This window comes from Cardiocondyla obscurior, linkage group LG04, assembly GCF_019399895.1.
Source record: "Cardiocondyla obscurior isolate alpha-2009 linkage group LG04, Cobs3.1, whole genome shotgun sequence".
Classification (NCBI taxonomy): domain Eukaryota; kingdom Metazoa; phylum Arthropoda; class Insecta; order Hymenoptera; family Formicidae; genus Cardiocondyla; species Cardiocondyla obscurior.
This window is the reverse complement of record NC_091867.1, coordinates 2,975,404-2,995,729: the sequence shown is the minus strand read 5'-3', so window position 1 is coordinate 2,995,729 and position 20,326 is coordinate 2,975,404. Positions and strand designations below refer to the sequence as shown.

The 20,326-nt window shown below is 31.1% G+C and overlaps 3 protein-coding genes across 3 annotated transcripts in view; 1 reads left to right on the top strand and 2 right to left on the bottom strand.

Moving 5' to 3' along the window:
* Positions 1 to 514: 514 nt before the first annotated feature.
* Mus101 (mutagen-sensitive 101) lies at positions 515 to 8,006 on the top strand. Its single transcript, XM_070655151.1, has 26 exons — positions 515 to 872; positions 1,023 to 1,159; positions 1,278 to 1,410; positions 1,487 to 1,594; positions 1,770 to 1,976; positions 2,058 to 2,274; positions 2,419 to 2,553; positions 2,625 to 2,701; positions 2,784 to 2,953; positions 3,126 to 3,267; positions 3,451 to 3,577; positions 3,744 to 3,947; positions 4,082 to 4,260; positions 4,514 to 4,680; positions 4,841 to 5,046; positions 5,120 to 5,241; positions 5,336 to 5,560; positions 5,639 to 5,701; positions 5,809 to 5,975; positions 6,164 to 6,282; positions 6,378 to 6,442; positions 6,592 to 6,720; positions 6,790 to 6,990; positions 7,099 to 7,328; positions 7,408 to 7,471; positions 7,659 to 8,006. Exons 1-26 carry the CDS (start codon positions 762 to 764, stop codon positions 7,815 to 7,817), a joined length of 3,864 nt encoding a protein of 1,287 aa, XP_070511252.1. The 5' UTR covers positions 515 to 761; the 3' UTR covers positions 7,818 to 8,006.
* Positions 7,993 to 14,307, bottom strand: LOC139102178 (cytochrome P450 6k1-like). The gene is made up of 12 exons (XM_070655905.1): positions 14,120 to 14,307; positions 13,238 to 13,809; positions 12,658 to 12,882; positions 12,293 to 12,567; positions 11,944 to 12,124; positions 11,208 to 11,360; positions 10,118 to 10,538; positions 9,602 to 9,840; positions 9,085 to 9,321; positions 8,718 to 8,998; positions 8,409 to 8,598; positions 7,993 to 8,304 (listed from the first exon to the last, which is right to left on the bottom strand). The coding sequence occupies exons 1-12, from the start codon at positions 14,176 to 14,178 to the stop codon at positions 8,147 to 8,149; spliced, it is 2,991 nt and encodes a 996-aa protein (XP_070512006.1). The 5' UTR covers positions 14,179 to 14,307; the 3' UTR covers positions 7,993 to 8,146.
* Positions 14,308 to 14,606: 299 nt separating this feature from the next.
* Dom (domino helicase) overlaps positions 14,607 to 20,326 on the bottom strand; it is a 28,383-nt gene continuing 22,663 nt past the window's right edge. Inside the window, exons 27-33 of the mRNA XM_070655144.1 lie at positions 20,075 to 20,110; positions 19,657 to 19,822; positions 19,008 to 19,498; positions 18,606 to 18,890; positions 17,672 to 18,466; positions 17,122 to 17,478; positions 14,607 to 16,921 (exon numbers count right to left, since the gene is read on the bottom strand). Of these exons, the coding sequence (XP_070511245.1) occupies positions 16,529 to 16,921; positions 17,122 to 17,478; positions 17,672 to 18,466; positions 18,606 to 18,890; positions 19,008 to 19,498; positions 19,657 to 19,822; positions 20,075 to 20,110 (2,523 nt within the window). The 3' untranslated portion in view covers positions 14,607 to 16,528. The remainder of the gene's footprint in view (positions 16,922 to 17,121; positions 17,479 to 17,671; positions 18,467 to 18,605; positions 18,891 to 19,007; positions 19,499 to 19,656; positions 19,823 to 20,074; positions 20,111 to 20,326) is intronic.

Sequence of the window (20,326 nt, the reverse complement as noted above, 5' to 3'; positions counted from 1 at the left end):
ATTCTCGAGATCTCCGAAAAACTATGCGGCAATGCGGTATCCCACTTGTTGAATGTCGAGAAAATAAAATAATAAAATTTATACAACTTTTACGTGGTATACGAGCACCATACGTGCTTTTTTTTACGTTTAAAATCAAAATCCAAGCTTTCGTCAATTGATAGAGTTTAATTAATATTATTTTTTATTTAAAGTTGAAATACGTACGCTAAAATTTGTTATAATCAATGATTTTTAATAACGTTGACGATTTATCGGAAGATAATTACTCTTTTTTTTTTTACTAAAATAGATAAAAAAATTTCTTTAATAGTAGTACTTTTATATATTTTTGTAATTTAAAAGATCTTGAAAATTTTGAATAACAATAAATTATTGCGTTCACTGCGCAAGTGTGACTTTTATCGTTGCGTTCCGTAAACGTTTCCGTAAAGGTAATGTGATGTGTCTCTTACTTAGTTAATTTTTTTTTAATCAGTTGGCAAACCGAATATTTATGCGGCGGTCCGACCCGCCTAAACAACTCTCTCGTCTCTCTCTATTCCGTCTCATCTGGTTTATTACTATCTATTACACACGGAGTCACTAAACGCGATTGTGTTTGAAGGGTGTCATGGTATATTTAAGAGCAATTTCATGAATCTTTCGAGTTTTACATTGTATTTTAAATATCACGGCTCATCGTTTTGTAATCGTAACGTATACGCTAAAACATTTGTTTGTGAAACGTGTTCGTTGTGTAATTTTCAGTTCGAAACGAAATGACTACCCAAGAAAGTCAGATCGAATGCAACATAAACATTAATTTTGTAATACCGAGTCATTTGGAGTCTGAGGATGATTGCAGCGAGGAAATGTGGCACGCTTTTAACGTTAGTACTGTATATTTTTATTATTTGGTTTATTTAGTTTTATTAAAATCTTTATATTTGTTTTTACAAGCCTGGATATTTAAGAAATATTTTCTGCTCTATTTAATCATGTGTTGTATATTATTTTTTTCGTTTTTTTTTATTTATTAGAAATGCAATGAGCTCAGCTTGCATCCAGAATGGGTTAAGGAAATTTCCAATCTAACAGAGTTATCAAAAAAGGATGTATTTATTATAGAACATTTTAAGGGTGATTTGTTTGAGAAGCTAAAAAAATCAAAGTGCTCGTAAGTTTAAAAGTGTAATTTTTACTGCAGATATGACACTATTTTAGTTTCAAAAATTAATATCTATGTTATAACAATTCATATATTTTATTATAATTTCTATCTTATATCTTAACAGAATAGTATCACCAAAATGTCTGCTTATTTGTTTCACAAATGGAGAACAAATTCCAGAAGTGAGAGGTCCAATATATACAACGTGTATGAAAAATCTATACATTTGTGCATCAGGTTTTAAGCAAGAGACTAAGGTATAATAATTTTTTAATATAAGCTTTAATTATTTACAAATGTAATCATACAGTAACTGTAATTATTATTATTCAGGATTGGATACAACAAAAAGTTGAATATATGGGAGGTTTCTTTACAAAGCAATTAAGAGGTTGTGTTACACATTTAGTAACTAATTCTGTGATGTCAGCAAAGTATGAGGTACAATTATATTTTTAATTTATAAATAATAATGATTAAACATTATATTCCTAAATATATATATATATATATATATATATATATATATATATATATATATATATATATATATATTGTTACTTCATGTTAATAATAAAATACAATAGAAAAAGAATTTATTTACAATTCTTTTTAGGCTGCCGCAGAAATAAAAATACCAGTTATGACAAAGGCATGGATAGAAGCTGTTTGGGAAGCAAATCAAGAGGAGTTTGTTCAGGCAGATGACAAGATTTTTAGAAAATATATATGTCCAGTTTTTATGAATCTGACAGTTACTTCAACAAATATTCATAAACAACAAAAAGAGGAAATTAAACGTTTAATACATGATCATGGAGGAGTAAGTTAAATCTTATGTAATGTTCGTAATAATTGTAAAAAGCTTAACAATCAACTATATCATTATTTTCATGTTTTATAGACATTTATGGGACCCCTTGATGGAACAAAGGTTCGATTAGTTTTAGCATCTGAAACTGGCCCTATAAGTGATAAGTTAAAGTACGCCTTAGCAAATAATATTCCTTGTTTAAAATTAAATTGGGTGTACGAAAGTATTAAAGTAGGATACGCTCTACCATTCAGTAATTTTGTTATTAAATCTGTAAATGCAAGTTCAACACCAGAAAGATCAAATGGTATTTATATATTTATAATATACATATATATATATATATATATATATATATATATATATATATATATATACAGCTAGAAAATTATTATTTTTAACCACTTATATATTATTAACATTAGTTTAATATTATTTTTGTATTTTTCAGTATCAGTATTGCCCAATTGTTCTGAAATTAGTTGTATAACACATGATAAACATCACAATAATTATGTAAATGAAAGCTTTAATTCAACAATAGCACATTTTTCTAATGTAAGTGTTGTAACAAATAAAATTTCTGGTAAGTATCAATTAATTATATTTTTTAATTGTGATTTAAATAGAAAGTATATTTATATTTTTTTTGTGAAGCCACTAAAGTAAGCATATTGGACCAACTTTCTTTCGGCGAAGCAAAATCAGCTGGACCATTTCTGGATGGATGTAATGTAAATTTTTTTTCAAGTTTTTGTACCGTGTTATCTTTTTTTCTTTTATTATAAATTTATAATTATTATTTCATCTTTGCAGATTTATCTTGCTGGATTTACGACAAGTGATAGAGATCAATTAAATAAAATATTAAACATTGGAGGTGCAACGCGTTTTGATGATATATCTGGAGCTGTTACGCACGTAATTATAGGAGATGAAAATAAAGCGTCCACTGAACTGAAAACACTAAAATCCAGAGGTTTATGGTATAGTATTAAATAAGACTAATAGATAAAGTACATTTATTTACATCTTAGTGCGTAATAAAACTTCAATTTATACGTATATATAATTGCTCACAATTAAACAAATTAATTGAAAAAATTTTCTTTATTCTTATATTTTGTTTTATTATTATACATATTTTATTTTGACCAGTCCTTACATATTGAACGTAGAATGGTTAAAGGAAAGTATAAAACTGAAGCGGCCTGCATCAGAAGAACTTTTCTTATTTGAATCAAAAGAAGGAACATCTGAGAAAGGTATTGAAATGCCAGCTTCACCACTCAGTAAAAAGGTGTGCTTGATATAATATATAACAATTATAAATTTGATATTCCTAAGTTAAATATTTTATTGAACTATTTTGTTATTTTATTAATTTTTTTGTAAAATTTTTAGCAAACTTTTTATTTTTATATATTTGCGTTCGCAAAGTAAAGCATTACAAAATATTACGAATGTATATTTATTATTTTAGAACTTACAAATGTTGCAACAACCAAAAAGACCTCCTGTACCAACTTTTAATTTAGAGAAAGTAACTACACCTGTAAACAAAGACGACCAACCTGATCTCGTGCAGCAATATTTGCAAGAAAATAATGGTAATAGCATTATTTGCTTTCTAATAATATATTTGCATTAGAAGTACATTTTATACTGATTATTAATGTTATATTTTGTTATATTAATGTTATCAACAATGTTATATTTTTATAAGCAATTAAAAAAAGATTATCAAGCGATACATCTTTGAATGTGTAATTCTAGGTAGTACGATTACAGACCATAATAATGTACAAGAATTTACGGGTCTCCACACGGATTTACAAGATGAAGATAAAAGAAATTTAAGTAATGTAAAAACTACACGTATCAACGAGATTTGTTTGTCAAATGGTCCTAAAAATATGGAGAGCGATAATACTGTATTACACAGTCAAAGTGTCACAGTGAATGAAAAGTTTTTTAAAGGTAAAATTTACTCTTTGGTTATTGATATAAAGAATTTTTTTATATTCCCATCTTTTGAGAAAGTATTATTAATCCATATATACATATTTATTTGTATACATTTTTCTGAATACAATAAAATTATATACATTTAGATTTAACGTTTGTTGTGACTGAGTTCGATGAAGACAATCAAATAATGGAGACAATTGTAATGCTGGGTGGACACATAGTCCCGAAAACTTATAGCGGTATTCCAGATTATGGTGTCGTGCCTGTACATGGAGCTTCCTTACAACATACTGTTAATGAAATCGTGAATGATTTATTTATTGTAGGTATTTTTTATGTTTTTTTAAATTTATAACTTATTTAAAAGTAAAAATAAATTATTAAAAAATATTTTTTAATTATGGAAACTTATACATTCTTTAAAATATTAGCAAATAAACCAAAATCTAACGATATAATCGCCAACGTATTAGATGCGAGCCAGGATCATTTACATTGAACAGCTATATTAATGGTTTATGATTTATATTTTAACGATACTATTTGCAGTTTAATTGTTTTTTATTTGTTAATAGGAAGATTGCATAAATCAAGAACAAGTTGTGGATATAATGTATTATCACAGACCATTATCCATTAGAAAGTCTTGTAATTTATTGTCGGGATGCGTCATAACAATGAGCATGTATACTGGAGCCGAACGAATATACCTTTCGAAATTGGCTACGACACTTGGCGCTATGTAATGTATACCTATTACTCATATTTAGATAAAATAAAAAAATTATGTTACATTCTATGTGTGAAAATTTTTATTAATTAATAATTAAAATTTACATAATTTAAAAACTAAAAAATATTAAAAAATATAAAATTTGATAATCATTATATTCCATTTTTAGATGTCAAGATATGTTTGCAAGAAAAGCTAACACAGAGAAAAAAACACATGGTAGTACGCATTTGGTTTGCCCGTTACCGGAAGGGCATAAATATAATGCAGCTGTAAAATGGAAATTGCCGGCTGTTACTGCCGATTGGCTTAAAAGCTGCGCGGATCAATTAACGTTTGTAGATGAAACCCCATTTCTTGTTGGGGAAACAATAGGTAAATTTACTTACATTTTTATGTAATTATTTTAACATTTGTGTAAAATTTTAATATACATATATGTTAAAAGCACCCAATAGATCAAATGTCAATGAAATAAATCTCTCGAACATTCATGAAAAAAAACCAAACCCAACAGAAGAAACCGTACAAAAAATTGCAACACCAAAACGTCGTTTATCTCAAGTCAAGGTATATATTTATAAAGATTTATATTAATATTATATATATATATTTTTATTTATATATTTATTTATTTCAAATTCTAATTTTATTAATGTTACAGGATGAGGTTTTTGTCGAAACTCCATTAATAAACAAGAGACTTAGTCTTGTGATAAATAAAACACCACAGTCACCATTTCACGTGTCCACTCCAGAGACTCCATATGGACAGGTTTTTAAACCTAATCCTTCACCAGATACGCGAAAGGGGTGGGTCAAATGGGTGAATAATTTTCCAGATTTGCAAGTAACAGAACCACCATTAAAACGACGGATGCCCAGTACTGTGAGTAATAGTCTTTTAATGTGAAAATAATTTCTAATTATGTGCTTAAATTAACATATAATAAAATATTTTTTGCAGCCACTTTCAGATTTAAAGATGCAGCTATGGGAGAAATTAAAGAACATAGATCAGTCTGAAAAAGTAAGATAAATAAAAATAATAAATATTAATGTTATTATTATAACATTAAAAATATTACAATACATAAATATATTTATTAAAAATTGTCTTGCGTTTTGAACTACCAGGAACCGAGAGAAATGAAATGGGTTGAGGATAATTTTGATACGGGAAAAGCTGAAGAAAAGGTCTATGACCACTCTATTAACAAAATTAATCTATCAACTTCCACGACTATTAACCGAGTGCTTGATTTTGATGAAAAAGATAGCCCGATGTCAAATGAGATAAATATGTACGTATCTTTCAAGTAGAATATAGTGTAAAAGTAATAAAATACGTACAATAAAATAATATTATATACAATATTTATGAACATAATGTTTGTGCGAAATATATTTTTAAGAAATTACATTATTTTCTACAAAATATTACTCTATACTACTTATATTAGTAAAATTAAATGAATTTTATGATGAATAGGCAAATAGCGCAATTGGATCAAGTGCTTCAACGAACGTCGAATACACCCGAAAATAGATACTCGCTGTCCGGGGAGAGTGTGAAGAACTACAACGAAGCCTCTGATCATATACAAAAATGTAAGTTTAGAAATGATAAATATCGCTGAGCTGACATTTTTACGAGCTATAATATTTTTTGATCAAGATCTAACTAATTTATTACTTAACATTAGGTATAGTAAAGGACTCGCAACTTATCGATGCTATCGTATGGGAAGATCCGGACCATCCAAAACGAGTACGATGATTTATTTACTTTCAAGCAGTTTATATATTCCTTATGCTCTTTCTGCATAAGTTGTTTTACCTATTAGTATTTTTATTTCTTATTTAATATTTTTATATGTTAACATAATACTAAATTTTATATAATATTTACCTTTACAGTCAGTTTTAGACAAACGGTCAAGTAAAAATGAACATAGCGATACAATTCACGAAGAACACATTGAGAAAGATGTAGAATGTAATTCTGAACCAGCGACAACACGAAAATTTATGCTGTCGGGTATAAAGGTATTACACTTATGGACATACCAATTTTTTATCTTATATTGCGATTGTTATTTCGGTAAATTTTAATAGGAGAGAAGTGTATTCGAACGTACGATAAAGGATTTGGGCGGAGACGTGTCAATGGATGTAAATTTCGATAACAGTGCCACACATCTCCTGTGCATCAGGCCTTCTAGAAATGAAAAAATGCTTGGCAGTATAGCTGCTGGAAAATGGGTTCTACATTATTCATATCTGCGTGATTCTGAACAAAATGGCAAATTTCTCGATGTTAGTACTGTGCTAAGCTAAAAGAACTTTAAAGAATTTAACATATATTAATAATATATTTTTTCAAATTTAATTGTAATTCAATTTTGACTAATGTAATTTTTATAGGAGGAAGAATACGAATGGGGCAATCCAAAGAGCAAAGATAAATTACCAGCAGTAAATAGTGAGATCGAAAAAGCCATTGCAGCCGCGGCTTATAAATGGCGATTAAAACTGCAGAAAGAACTGGATGGTCCGTTTTCTAATATAGTAGCTTTGTTGATGGTCTCCGAAGAAAAATACGACCAATTTAAAAGACTGATCGAAGCCGGCGGGGGTTCGGTTATGCAAGCCAGGTACGCTATTAAATCAATTTGCATAAAACAAAGAAGAATTTCATTTTTTATTACCATCGTTTCTTCGATTTGATTATAGACCACCTTACGATGCCAGCCCATCTGGACGTAAAATCACTCACTGCTTCGTTAACGTGAAACAAGTAAGTAATGTTTAATTATTTGTCCAAGTAAATATTTAAAAGTATAAAAAAAGTTTAATGTATTTTTTTTTACTTTTTAATATGAAATAATGAAAAGCTAAAAAGATAATTTCTTATTATATATTTGTATGCGTTGTTATTAATTTAAATTTATTTGAAAAATTAAATATTTTATTATTGTAAACAGGTCAACCAGCCTGTAGATTGGGCTATGCTGGCTAGCAAAGGTATCCTTTGTTTTTTGCCACAATATCTTAGTGATTATCTGACTGCAGAAACACCGCTCAATCCGCGTGATTGCGTACTCCAAGAATTCAAGAAATACCTCACGTTGCTCCCAAAGTAATGAAATTGGAATTGGATATTGAAATGTACAAATAAATATATATCAGCGATTTGATAAAATATATAACGCAATAGTGCACGTAATGAAGTTATGATAACGTCAAATAATAAAAAAAAAAAATCTTTAAATTGAAAATAGTTAATTGAGTTGAATCAATACAATTACAGAAAATAAGTGGCTGGCAATGGTTACTACTGTCGTTTATTAATGTTAAATACACCTTTACTGATAAGTTTTCTTTCGCTCAGAGCGAATCTACGATACACTTTCGTTCAACCTGGTGGACGAAATATAAAAATTACAGTAGCAATATAATTATCGTTAATGCATTATATTTTCTTGAAGTCCAGCAAAAATCCTGCTGGTGGTGAGGTAAATACATTTCGCGGATCAAGAGGAGATGGCCATGAAGCATTCACCGTAATCTCGTAATTTCGTAGAATTGCTATCAATCCTACGGTAGTTTGTAGAACTCCTAGCCGCAAACCTAATGGTTAAATAAAATTAAGTTAAAGAAAATCAAGAAAGAATTTATAAATCTTGAAAGAATTTTTAATTCTAGAAAAATGAATCAATCTGTGATTTACTTACCTATACAATTTCGTGGACCGTCTCCAAAAGGCATGAAGGTGCAGGGTATAATCTCGTTTTTTCTTTCCTCACTGAATCGTTCAGGATCGAACGTTTCAGGATTCTGATGATATTTTGGATCCGTCTGAATACCTCGTAATGCAACGAATACCGGTGTATCCTTTTCAATAGTTATATTTGTGCCGGGAAACTGCAATTTTTCACTTCTGTTATAACCATAATTTGTAATGTAACGTTATGTATTCATTTTTATCATTTTTAAATTAATTAAACAATTTTTTAACGAATAATGTATATAATAAAATGTACAGTATAATTGCTATTTGAAACTCTATCGACGATCGGCGCCGGTGGATGAAGTCTTAGCGTTTCATTTATCACTTGATGCAGATACTTCATATTCTGGACCGCTTCGTATGTTACACCATTTGCATCTTGGATTGTCGTAAGAATTTCTTCTCGCACGCGTTTTTGTATTTCTGGCCGTTTAGCTAACTCGAAAAGAGTGCAAGTCATAGTAGTGATGCTGGTCTCGCGACCAGCGACGAAGAAGATTGCTGCTTGTGCGAGAAGAGCATCCCCTTCAAATCCTGAAGAAAATAAATAACGAAAGTAAAATCATGATAAAATTAAAAGAACTTCAAGACACAATGTATTAAATTATTTAAATACTTACGAAATGCAGTATCATCTGCAGGCTTTTCATCTTTTAATTGTAAAAGAGAATCGATTAAATCTCCCCGTTTTGTTTTCGTGACACTTCTATTGTCCATAGATTCCCAAAAGACTTTGCGGAAATAACCCGTGTAGTTACCAAGAATTGAGCTGCCAAGATATTTCCCGACTGACGGCATGAAGAATAAGAAAAAGAATTGTAAGGCCCTTATAAACGTTGGGTTAAAAGCTTTACGTGCTGCATAAGTGTAAAACATACGTGTAAGATTATACATTAATTGTTGCAAATTTGATAAAAGTAGAAAATAACGATGTATGGATATATACACGGTGAATCATAGTGGATGGAAGTTAATCGTTACCGACCAAGCGCTCCATATAGTATGTATAATGTATAGCATTACACAGCGTTAACGAAAGTTTAGTCGGTAACTGCTTCCACCCATTATGATTCACTTTGTCTACACATATATAAGCTTTAATTCTCACTTAACATTAACATTTATTAATTTACTTACAGTTTTCATAAAATTCTGGCGGTGGTTTAGCAAAACAATTCGTCCGGATTCCAAACGCCAAAGAAGATATCACATCAGTGGTGTATTTATAAAACGTGTCTTTGACAGTTATCGGCACGGTTCCGGATTCGCCTTCAATCTCATCGCGTAAATAATCTCTCATCTTTTCTCCCGACTCTTGCATTAACAAAAAGAGACCTTTCAACTTGCCACTCGTGAACACCGGTGACATTTTTGTCCTGAACATAAAGCAGTTGCTTGATTTACAACTTTTGTTTTTACGCTAATTACTACAAAGCACGAGCTTTGCTAATTAATTTTCTTTCTTAAAGAAATTTTGTTTTACATTTAATAACTTTAAAATTAAAATTTCGTTTTAGTTCGACGTCAATCGCGCTGGTGTGCTGGAGGCATAAATAATTCGCGCAAAGCTCACGCTCTTGCATTTTCTGCGTTAAAGAAAACGGCTATATATAACATCATGACGTCACAATATTTGCAATATACGTATATTACCTCAAGTGCTTCCATTCAGGATACTCTATGGTAAACAAATTCCATTTGCTAAGTGGATCCTTATTACTTAATCCCCTAAAGTTATGATTCGGAAATATATGAAAATCCTTTATCATTATCTGCTTTATCAGTTCTGGATTTTTCAGAATCAAGAACGGTTTGTGCAAAATATAGATCCCGAATATATCCTCGTTCGCGTTTTGTTTGTACAAGTCTCTGAGGACCACTCCTGCTGGTTTGCGAAACATAACGGCGTCCTTAAAATGCCCGAAGAACCAGTGTGCAGGCAACGATGGTACACCGCGTCTCTTCCAATAGGTATGTTTCCATTTCATCCAGAGGTAAAACATTGCGAATAACGACGAGAATATTATGAGCGTATCCATGAGAGCACATTCGGTTAATATTGCCATTTCTGTTCAGCCCACAAAACACAATATTCTGCTCTCTATATAAAACTTTATATAAAACTAAAGTTAACGATTAAATTAAATTGTTCGCAGCAATTTCCGAAATTATATTAAGAAATGTTCTTCGTATAAAAACTGTCTATCTGAATTATATGAACAAGGCAGGGCAAACTACGTACAACTCACTCAAGCTCTCGAGTAGAACTGTTGGCATTGAATGTAGAGTGTGAAAGATTGTGCTATACTATAGTATCCAAGCAATTTGCTGTATCACTTATCATTAAGGAAGATAACTTGTTTTCGCCGAATATACTAGGTGTAATAAAAATTAATAAAATAATTACGATAAAAAAAAAGTTAACAACAATAAGACTAACAAAAATGTACTTGTTTAATTTCAAACATTTTTTTACAGTATAAAAGTTTAAAACTCGACCACGAATTTCAAGTTGTGATTAAAGAATTACATGTATAGCATTTGATATTTTGTTCTCAGCGATAATAAATAAATTGTAGAGAATACACAGTTATTATTAATATCACTATAAATTTAATATTTTGTTATTTCGCATTTGATCATTACTTCAATTTTTATCACAGATGTGACGTCGATGACATCAGACGAGTGAAGTATTAATTATATTCAATGTACTTATCACATATATAAATATATTATCGTATTTTTTTGAAGTGCAAATTAATCCCATTGCCAGCAGCAGTGAAAGTCGAACGTGGATCCAAAAAGCTCGTGTGTTCCTCGGTCTGCCAAATCTCGTAATTTCTTAACAATAAAGCTAGAACGACTTTAGCATGCAACTGGCCCACTTTCATTCCTGCAAATAATTTATATGTATTACATTAATCAATTACCGAAAAATAAGCAATTTTCTAATGTTTTATCAAATAAAAAATTAATCGAATCATAAATGCAAAAAATTTTAAAAATAATTTAATAAAAAGCCATAAATAGAAATTTTTTTTTTCAAGAATAATAATTAAGATAATTCCAATAAGATCAACAATTATACAGTTAATTGAAAATATATGAAGTCTTTTTTTTACATTACTTTGTTCTTTAGGATTTTTTTACTTGTTATATAACAATGTATTGGATAATGCAATTATATAACTGAAATCTACGTGTTAAAAATGATTTACCGTGAGTATACTTTATCAATTTGACGTAAATAACAATTAATCTTTTCATCGGAAAGTAAAATTTCGATATCAACACTTTATTTCGATATCTACTTTGATAAACCTGATATAATGCATTTTTTTTATTAGTATATCGCTACATTTTTGTACTCTGTACTTTCTTTTTAATACTTTTAATACTTTATTAATTGTGTTATTATTTTGCAATTTCTTTGGACTAAACATTTGTAAAACAGATTTTTTTTTCCTATTACTTACCTACGCACATCCTAGGACCAATTCCGAACGTCATGTAAGCATCGGGAATGTGGTTACCCTCGGCAAATCTATCAGGATTAAATATTTCCGGTTTATCCCAGAATCTCGGATCCGTGCCAAGTCCATACAAAGAAATATATATTGGTGTGCCTTTCTCAATAACGATATCGGTATCAGGAATCTGAAATTTTAAACACATTTTTAATAAAATACTGAAATTGATTTTAATTTTGCGTAAATTTCGTCAACAGAAAATATACTTTAATAACAGATTTACTATAATTAAACGTCTTAATATTTAATCGTGCAAATTCGAAAAGTTTCTAAAAATGTTAGGTTTTAGATTAACTTTGTAATTTTGACGAGTGTATCTATCGATGGTAGATACTGGTGGATGCAGTCTTAGACTTTCAAGTATAGTTTGTTCGAGATATTTCATTTCTTTAAACGCTTCATATGTCCAACCGTGCTTCTCAATTGCATTATTAATATCCTTTCTAGCTAAATCCTGATATACTTGATGCTTTGCTAGTTCCATCAAGGTGAAAGATGTGCACGTGGAACTCGATTCAAAGCCGGAGAAAAAAGTGCCAGATTGATACAGCAGATTGTCCCCTTCAAATTCTACAATAAGCATTTAATACGTAATTAATTTTCTTGGCAAATTAACTTATATATAGCAAGAGTAATATTTATAATGTCAAAATCACTTACTGTAAACAGGATTTTGCTCGCTATTTTTTATTTGAAGCAACGAATCAATGAAATCACCTCGTTTCTCGCCAGTCTTTTCGCGGCTTTCCATTGCATTCCAAAATATTTTTTTTACAAAGGAAGAATTGAAAAGCATTCTCGTACCGATTAATTCGACCAATTCGGGCATGAAGAACACTGTTACAAGGGCAACCATTCTCTTGAATCCATAGAAAAATTCCTGTACTGCAAAATTATTTTCAAGTTACATATAAATCGCCAACATAAACGATCTCCTTAAGTAAATTGACGATAGTCTATATAATAGATAGAAATAAAAATAGACCAAGTAAATTATATTTCAAAAATGTATGATATGTTATCTTCTTTTTCTAACAATTTTATTAAATTAATATCAGCTTTACTATTTATTCACAATTTGGCCTATTTCTGCTAGCAGCTTCTCAAACCTTTATTAATTAATAATTTATAATATTTTATATTATAAATTTTATTTATATAATATAAAAAATTTATTTATATAATGTAATAATTTATAATAATTAATAATATTTAATTAATAATAATAAAATTCAAATACCTGCGGCTGAGAACTCTTCGTGTGGATAATAAAAAGAATCAATCTTAGTGCCGAGTGCGACTGAAGCAATTAAATCAGTCGTATATTTATAATTGAGATCTTGAGCATCCAACAGCTTCACGTTGTCGCGGTTTGCCGGTTGATCGTCTATGTATCTCATCATGGGCTCTGCGGTCTCCATCATTAGTGGCAACATCTGCTTTAACTTGCCTCTGGTCAGGGTGGGTGTGATCTTTGTACGGAGATATTTCCAGGCTGGATTTTTTAAGCCGAACAGATTTTTCATGCCGATGCTATCTTTTTGGTTAGAACCCGCGAAGTGGCGGTCGGAGAAATTCTCAAAATCGCGGATCATGAAATGTTTGATGAGGTCTGGATCGCGTAGCAGCAGGCACGGCTTGTGAAAGATATAAAAGCCGACGAAGGGCGCGTCCGGACGGGCAAGCTTGTGCAGATCACCGATGTGCCATCCTGGTGCGGAACGAAAGAGCACGGCATCCTTGAAGTTGCCAAAGATCAGATTAGGAGTGAGGGATTCAACGCCGCGTCTCTTCCAATAGCTCACTTTGTAACTGCATAATACAGACAGCAATATTACTGATAAAGTAATTTTTCCTTTACGGAAATTACTTGGCTAAACTTGTACTAAAATCTTTTTAATAATTAAAATTATTAAATAATTTCTTACTAGCTTTCTTTTAGGAAAAATCTTTTTTAATTATCGGAACTTTGAATAACTTTAATTCAAAGATTATTAGTAATGTTAAAAGTATAATCGATATCTATAGGACAAAATTTGAATAACAATTATTCTATTGCATTTTCTAACGATTTTATCTCGAGTACATTTAATTTATCAAATATCTAATCACTTTTACTGACCTGGCATAAGTCCAAAAAAGTACTATCACCGTTGCGATAAATATAAGAGTGATTAGCATGATTATGTTGCTTTTTTCTTCACTTCACTTTAACAAACTGACTCAAGCGGACTCTCTACCGGCTTTATAAGTGATAATCAATTGCTCTCTTACTTCATAGACCTATCTAGATAAGGTAAACTGAAGAGAGAAATCAATCGTGAGGTGGAGTAGTCAAAAGCAGTTCATACAAGTCATATAGCGATAATGTACTTTTCTTTATCGTTGCCCTATCCTACCCAATGATCGATAATCATTGATATGGGAATATTAGTTTAATCGACTCGATGTAAAATTTTCGATTTACGTCCAGATATAATAGCACAAGTTATGTCATATTGATTGAGAACGATAAAGAAAAGAATAATATGATTTACGTGTGTAATATTGATTTTTTATTTATTATAGAGAAAAATTGCACAGCAATTCTTGATCTTGTTAAAGAAAAGTTCTTGTTTTTTGTTTTATCGCTTCATGAGATTTATTTTAGTACTTATAATACACAAATTATACATACATATATACATATATACCGTACATACGTACATACAGAGGGTGTCGGAGAAAACAAAAGTGTTAATTAAAAAATAATACTCTTCTCATATAACGAATTTGAAATTAATGTTAAAAAATTTTTTTTTTTTGACTTATAAAATGTTTTCTTAATCGACACCAAACGTACAAGATGATCGTTCGATCTGTTTTTTACATCGCTGTACTTAATTAATCAAACGGTGTAACGGAGATGTTAAGAAGTTCACGCTCCAACGACTCATTTTGTACGTAAACGGAATGAAAAACCCTGTATTGTATCGTATGATTTTATAACGAGTCTAGTGTAAACGCTGCAATAGTCTTATCACGACCTGCGATTAATCATAAATACAAAGCTGCATTCGAAGATGCAATCCCATAATTCTTCAAAAGATGTCTAAACCCAACACCTGACTATATTTTCAGGCCTTTTTTCAACATCGAAAAAGCGTTTTAATATTTCATTGATTTAGGAGATTTATTAAGATGATTTTTTTTCAAAATATACAATAAATTTGACCGTAGTTATTAAATAAAGATGATTAAAATTGAAATTATACATAATTTACTCAATGAAACCATGTATGTCTTTTTAATACGTTTCTTTTACGTATTACATATTTTCGTACGTGTCAATTCTAAAACCACCATATAAAAGATGTTCTAAACCTCTTCTAGATGTGTGAAAGATATCTCAATTCAATATTATTTTTCAGGCAGTCCTTTAAACATCTTCTGAACATTTTTATTATTTGAATCAATTATTTATAGTTTCGTCGATAAGTTAAGCGTATTTCTCGAGGCTAACACAGTTCGCTTCTTTTTTTCATTAATGAAAAAAAAAAGAAAACGAGAAAGAATATATCTGTACAGTGTACCAAGCATTGTATTGGGATATGTTCCCGCAAAAAATATAGACAATGGATTTTAACATATTACATCGTAGTTTATATTTAATGCAGTAAGAATCACCTAATTCAACAGTTTGGAACATTTACAAATTAAAAGCAAATATATATTAATAAATTGAATAATTTCACTACATAACATATAATCATAATAAATTTAATTTCTTACAGATGAACGATATTGAAACCTTGTTCAACCTTTTTTTTTTTTCTTTAAAGACTAACGTAAAGTTTGATTTCTCATAGAGAATTTTTTTCTATACAGTTATTTAAATGTCCAGTCGTGGATATAACATTCACTCAGGAAATCTTATAAAAAAAAATTATATATATCGCTTTTGATGATAAAAAAAAAAAATGTTATGATTCTCGTAATATAAATGTTTCGTATTTTTAAATTAATATTCTTGATAGTTTTATAAATTTAAGTAAAGATGCTATAAACACATTTATAATATAGACTTGAAATGAGAGATATTCTACATTTTATAGTACATTATAATAAAGTAAGAACTGAATTATTTTAAATAAACAATTTTTTTAAAGACTATTTTTTCTTTTAATTTTTTTACAACCTCCGCTTCTTAATAATTTCGTATTTGTTCTGTATTGTTTTAATGTAATGTAAGAGTTTATAATTATCAAAAGATAACTGTTAATTTTTTGTGCAGGCAAAAATAAAATAGCGGAATTAACACGCTGAATAAATTTGGTTTATTTATTATAAATAAACGCTATTTGTTGCGTTACGTTACACAAATTATGTCTTCAAACTTACAGCTATTTGCAAAGCTTGGAATGGTTTATGTGTGTTACGCTGATAAACGTAAGAACAATCTATAAAATTTTTCATTTCTTAAATTGAAAAATAAATCTGCTTTCCGAATTTTCCAATATAAAATTATTCGCCATTAAATTGTGACAAAAAACTATTTCGGTTGAATATCCTGCTGAGTCTGTTGTTGCGTTAAAGTTTGCAATCTTACTTGACTAAGAACAGATGGGGAGGATAAACTCGAGGTGGATGCAGAAGTGACACCCACATTAGGATTTATACCTGTAGCAGCGGTGGAACCAGAAACTGCAGAACCTGTCGAACTTGAATTGGGACTAGGACCTGATCCAGAACTTTGTCTCATTGTACCGGCAATTGGTTTCCCTTGAATAGGCGTAGTCTGTCGTAGCTGAGGATTGTTACTGGCAGTTACTACTTGAATAGTTTGTTTCAAAGCAGCGGGTGCAACTGGTATTACTCGAGTCTGAAGTGGTGACTTAGTTAACACAACTTGGCTAGCTTGAGACACCGACTGTCCCGTAGAGACCTACAAATATTAAAAATTAATAAGATAAAATTAAAAAACAATTAAAATTATTTAATTTTTTCAAATTTTAATATTAATTGCATTTGTACACGAATAATTTTATAAATAGATGTATGAAAAATCGAATAAAATAAAAATAGAACTTTTTTTATAACCAAAATTTTACAAACAAGGAAAAAAGTTTGTATTTCTTTACGTACGTGAGTAAATTGTTGCATCGCCGAGGGCTGTACATGTTTTATTACTTGCTGAATTTGTTGTACTGTCATTGTTGTAGGTAGCGATTTCGGTTGCACGATGAGTTGCGTTGGCACACCAGCCTTATTTGCAAATTGACCAACCTTCTGCGTCGGTAATTTCCTTTGTGTAATGATCTGCGGGTGAAGAGCCGCCAGTTGACGTATCTGTTGAGGTGTCGCAGTGCGAACACCCGCTACATTAGCTGTCTTCACGAGCGTCGCTACTGGAGTACCACCCGCAGAAGTGCCTGCTTGTTGTACTTGCAAACCGGCTTGAGCAAAAATCTGTGCCGACGCGAGTCCTGTTGGTGTAGGTACCTGTAGGAGAACCACAATCGATTATTCTTACAATAAAAAATTACCGTTTAGTTTCTTTTTTTCTTTTTATATAAGACAAATAATGCAAACTATTATTTTAAGTCATATTTAGATAAATTAGTAAGTCCACGTTTTATATTATATATAAAAAAAAATATTTTTGTCTTTTTTTTAAATTTGTCAAAATCCTCACCTGCACTTGCGCGACTGCTCCGGCTTTTGATTGTTGCTGTAACGTCCGCTTTTGCAACAATGCAGTCATTTCAGTCTCAGACATAGTCCTAGTCATTGTTGGCTTATTTACAGCGGTCTGACCTGTCACAGCACCTGGAGTAGCGATACCTTGCTTCGTTAAGGTAGCTGCTGCCGGTCGCTGTTGAGCCGCCGCCGCGGCTGCTGTGGCCGATACCGCAACTGACACTTTTTGACCGCTACCAGCTTGAGCAGCTTGAAATACTTTAAACTGCTGTTGTCGTAGTAATACTTGCTGTTGCTGTCTATAATACTGTATTTGTGCTGGCGTCGGGGTCTTGTTGCCCGCTGCTGTGGCCATTGTAACACCTACTAGGCTGCTGCTTTTTTGACCACTAGCCGTACCAGCGGAAGTTTGACCCAAGCTCGCCGCTGCGATTCGTTGAGCAGTTTGCTGCATATTTGCATTCGCTGACGTTGTTCTCACCTCCTGCATGGCCATTTGTCCACTTCCAGGTCGAGCCTTAACCGTCGTGGCTGTTGTGGTAGTTGCTGCATTGCTCAAACTGACGTTAGCTGCAGCGACTTTTGTATTAGTTACTGTTGGAATTGCTTGTAATTGATGAATTTGGGATGCAACAGAGTTTGTAATTGTTTGTTGTCCGGCTTGTTGAGTTTGTTGCTGTTGTAGTTTTATTTGCTGCTGCTGAGCGGCTTGCTGCTGCTGCTGCTGCTGTTGGTGTTGCAAAAGTCGTGCCGCTACCTGCTGTTGTTGTTCCGGAGTTAAAACCTGCGACTGTAAATTTTGGTTAACAAATATCTATTACAAATATATTAATGTAGCAAATAATAACAGTTATATTAAGTCTTTTATTAAATTTACTTTGATTTAATAATAATTAAGAATAAATGTTAATTTTATCTGTTATACTAACTGCCTTATTCAATTTCTCTTTAGCAATTCTATCAGCACGTCGGGTAGCAACTTCAATCGGAGTAATTGGATTTTCTATTTGTATTTTGTACTCTGCTAAAGCAGTGGTATTCGTGGGATTCCTCATCATTGGATTTATGATGGATGGTTTTACGGTAGGTGTTCTCTTATTAGACACGGACTTCATGATTTCGTATCTCTGACCGCCTGTCGATGTAAAGGAGTTATTCCTGTCTTGATTATGTAACTGTGATGTTCTCATCGACCTGTTGCTCTTACTTTGTTGCTGAAAAAAAATAAGATAAAAATATTTAAGACTTTAGCGATGCATATAAATATTAGAATTGGTTTTCGTTCTTTTTTAATTAATGCCATCGTACTGCTTATCGACGCCAATACATACCTCGGACACTGGCAGAGTTTTATAAACACTTCCTTTTTGTTTCTTCTGCTTCTTTGGCGTAGTGTCGTATAGAAGCTTACCCTCCTCCCTGGGAATTATTACAGACTCGTATCTGCCTCGGCAATGCTTAGGTGATCTGAATAAACGCGCACCATTGTTGATGCTATCGGCAACCATATCCCAATTAGGTGTATGACCGGGTGAAAGAATCATTGTGTTTAACGGTAAGTTTTGATAGTTCTGAATCGAATGCAATAGACCCCATTCTTCGTAAATTAACCAGTCCATAGCTTGATCCGGTTCAGGCGAAGTCTTCACGACGTGCGATGAAGTTTTCAAAACCGGCATCGGTGGACGCACGACTGCACGATACTTATACAGCTTCATGTCACGGCGCATCTTCATCAATGCTGGTGATGGTCGATCGAAGAGAGATCTTGGCGCATACACGGACTCCTCTTTATGTCGCATCATCTTAGCCGGTCGACAACCTGCGACAAAAGCAACGTTAAACTAGTCAAACAAAATAAGATAAAATAAAAGCAGGAAAATATTAATATTTGAGTATTACTGTAGTTGAAGAACTGACAATATACTGGAAGTTAATTTATAAAAAAAAAAACAAATATTTAATCAACTGTAGACTCACCATCGTCTGTGATACCAATTTCGATCCTGGTCCTTGTACGTTCCTTTTTCACGTAAATCGGCGGCAGTTGAGCTTCCGTCATTGGAATATTTTCGTATAAAAATCCGAGAGAGTAATCGATGTACACATCGTTATCTGTTGTAGGAGGAGTCGGTGGGCACCACATCTAGAAAATTAAATTTTAATTATATTTTTCAAACGACAAACTCAATGGTTGAATTCTTTAATTGCACTTTATTATCTGTTAAGAGTATTGCATTTTTACTCTTTTTTTTTTGTCTAAAGTTGTCAATGTACGATTTTTAATATACATTAACTATTATAATACAAATTAAAAAATTAAGATGAGTAATGAATAATACAGTGCATATTCTTAATTTTTTTGTGCAATAAAAAATAAAAATTATTTTGTACTTACTGGCATTTGTTCCATCGTGTGTTCCGATAACCATATCTGCAAAATGTTAAAATTACGTGAGATAATTATGATTTGCAAAAAATATTTCGTTCTCTTATAAAGTCCGTTTATACGGTTTCTGTATTCATTAAATTTGCGATATGCTCTTGTAATGTCTTTATACAATACATCTTGAATTTACTTGTAATCAACAAATCTGCTTTAAAAATTTTTATAAAAAATTAAATTTGTTAATTAAAAGTCTGATATTTG

Bases quoted from the DNA above. Each gene is read 5' to 3' on its own strand.
- Mus101 (XM_070655151.1), top strand. From the start codon at position 762: ATGACTACCCAAGAAAGTCAGATCGAATGCAACATAAACATTAATTTT. The intron at 1,595-1,769 runs GTACAATTATAT...AATTCTTTTTAG, and splicing joins TGATGTCAGCAAAGTATGAG to GCTGCCGCAGAAATAAAAAT. The intron at 2,554-2,624 runs GTAAGTATCAAT...TTTTTTGTGAAG, and splicing joins TGTAACAAATAAAATTTCTG to CCACTAAAGTAAGCATATTG.
- LOC139102178 (XM_070655905.1), bottom strand. From the start codon at position 14,178: ATGCTAATCACTCTTATATTTATCGCAACGGTGATAGTACTTTTTTGG. The intron at 12,568-12,657 runs GTAAGTGATTTT...TGCTTATTGTAG, and splicing joins CGAGCAAAATCCTGTTTACA to AATTTGAAGGGGACAATCTG. The intron at 10,539-11,207 runs TACGATAATATA...GTTTTGTGGGCT, and splicing joins TAATTTGCACTTCAAAAAAA to GAACAGAAATGGCAATATTA.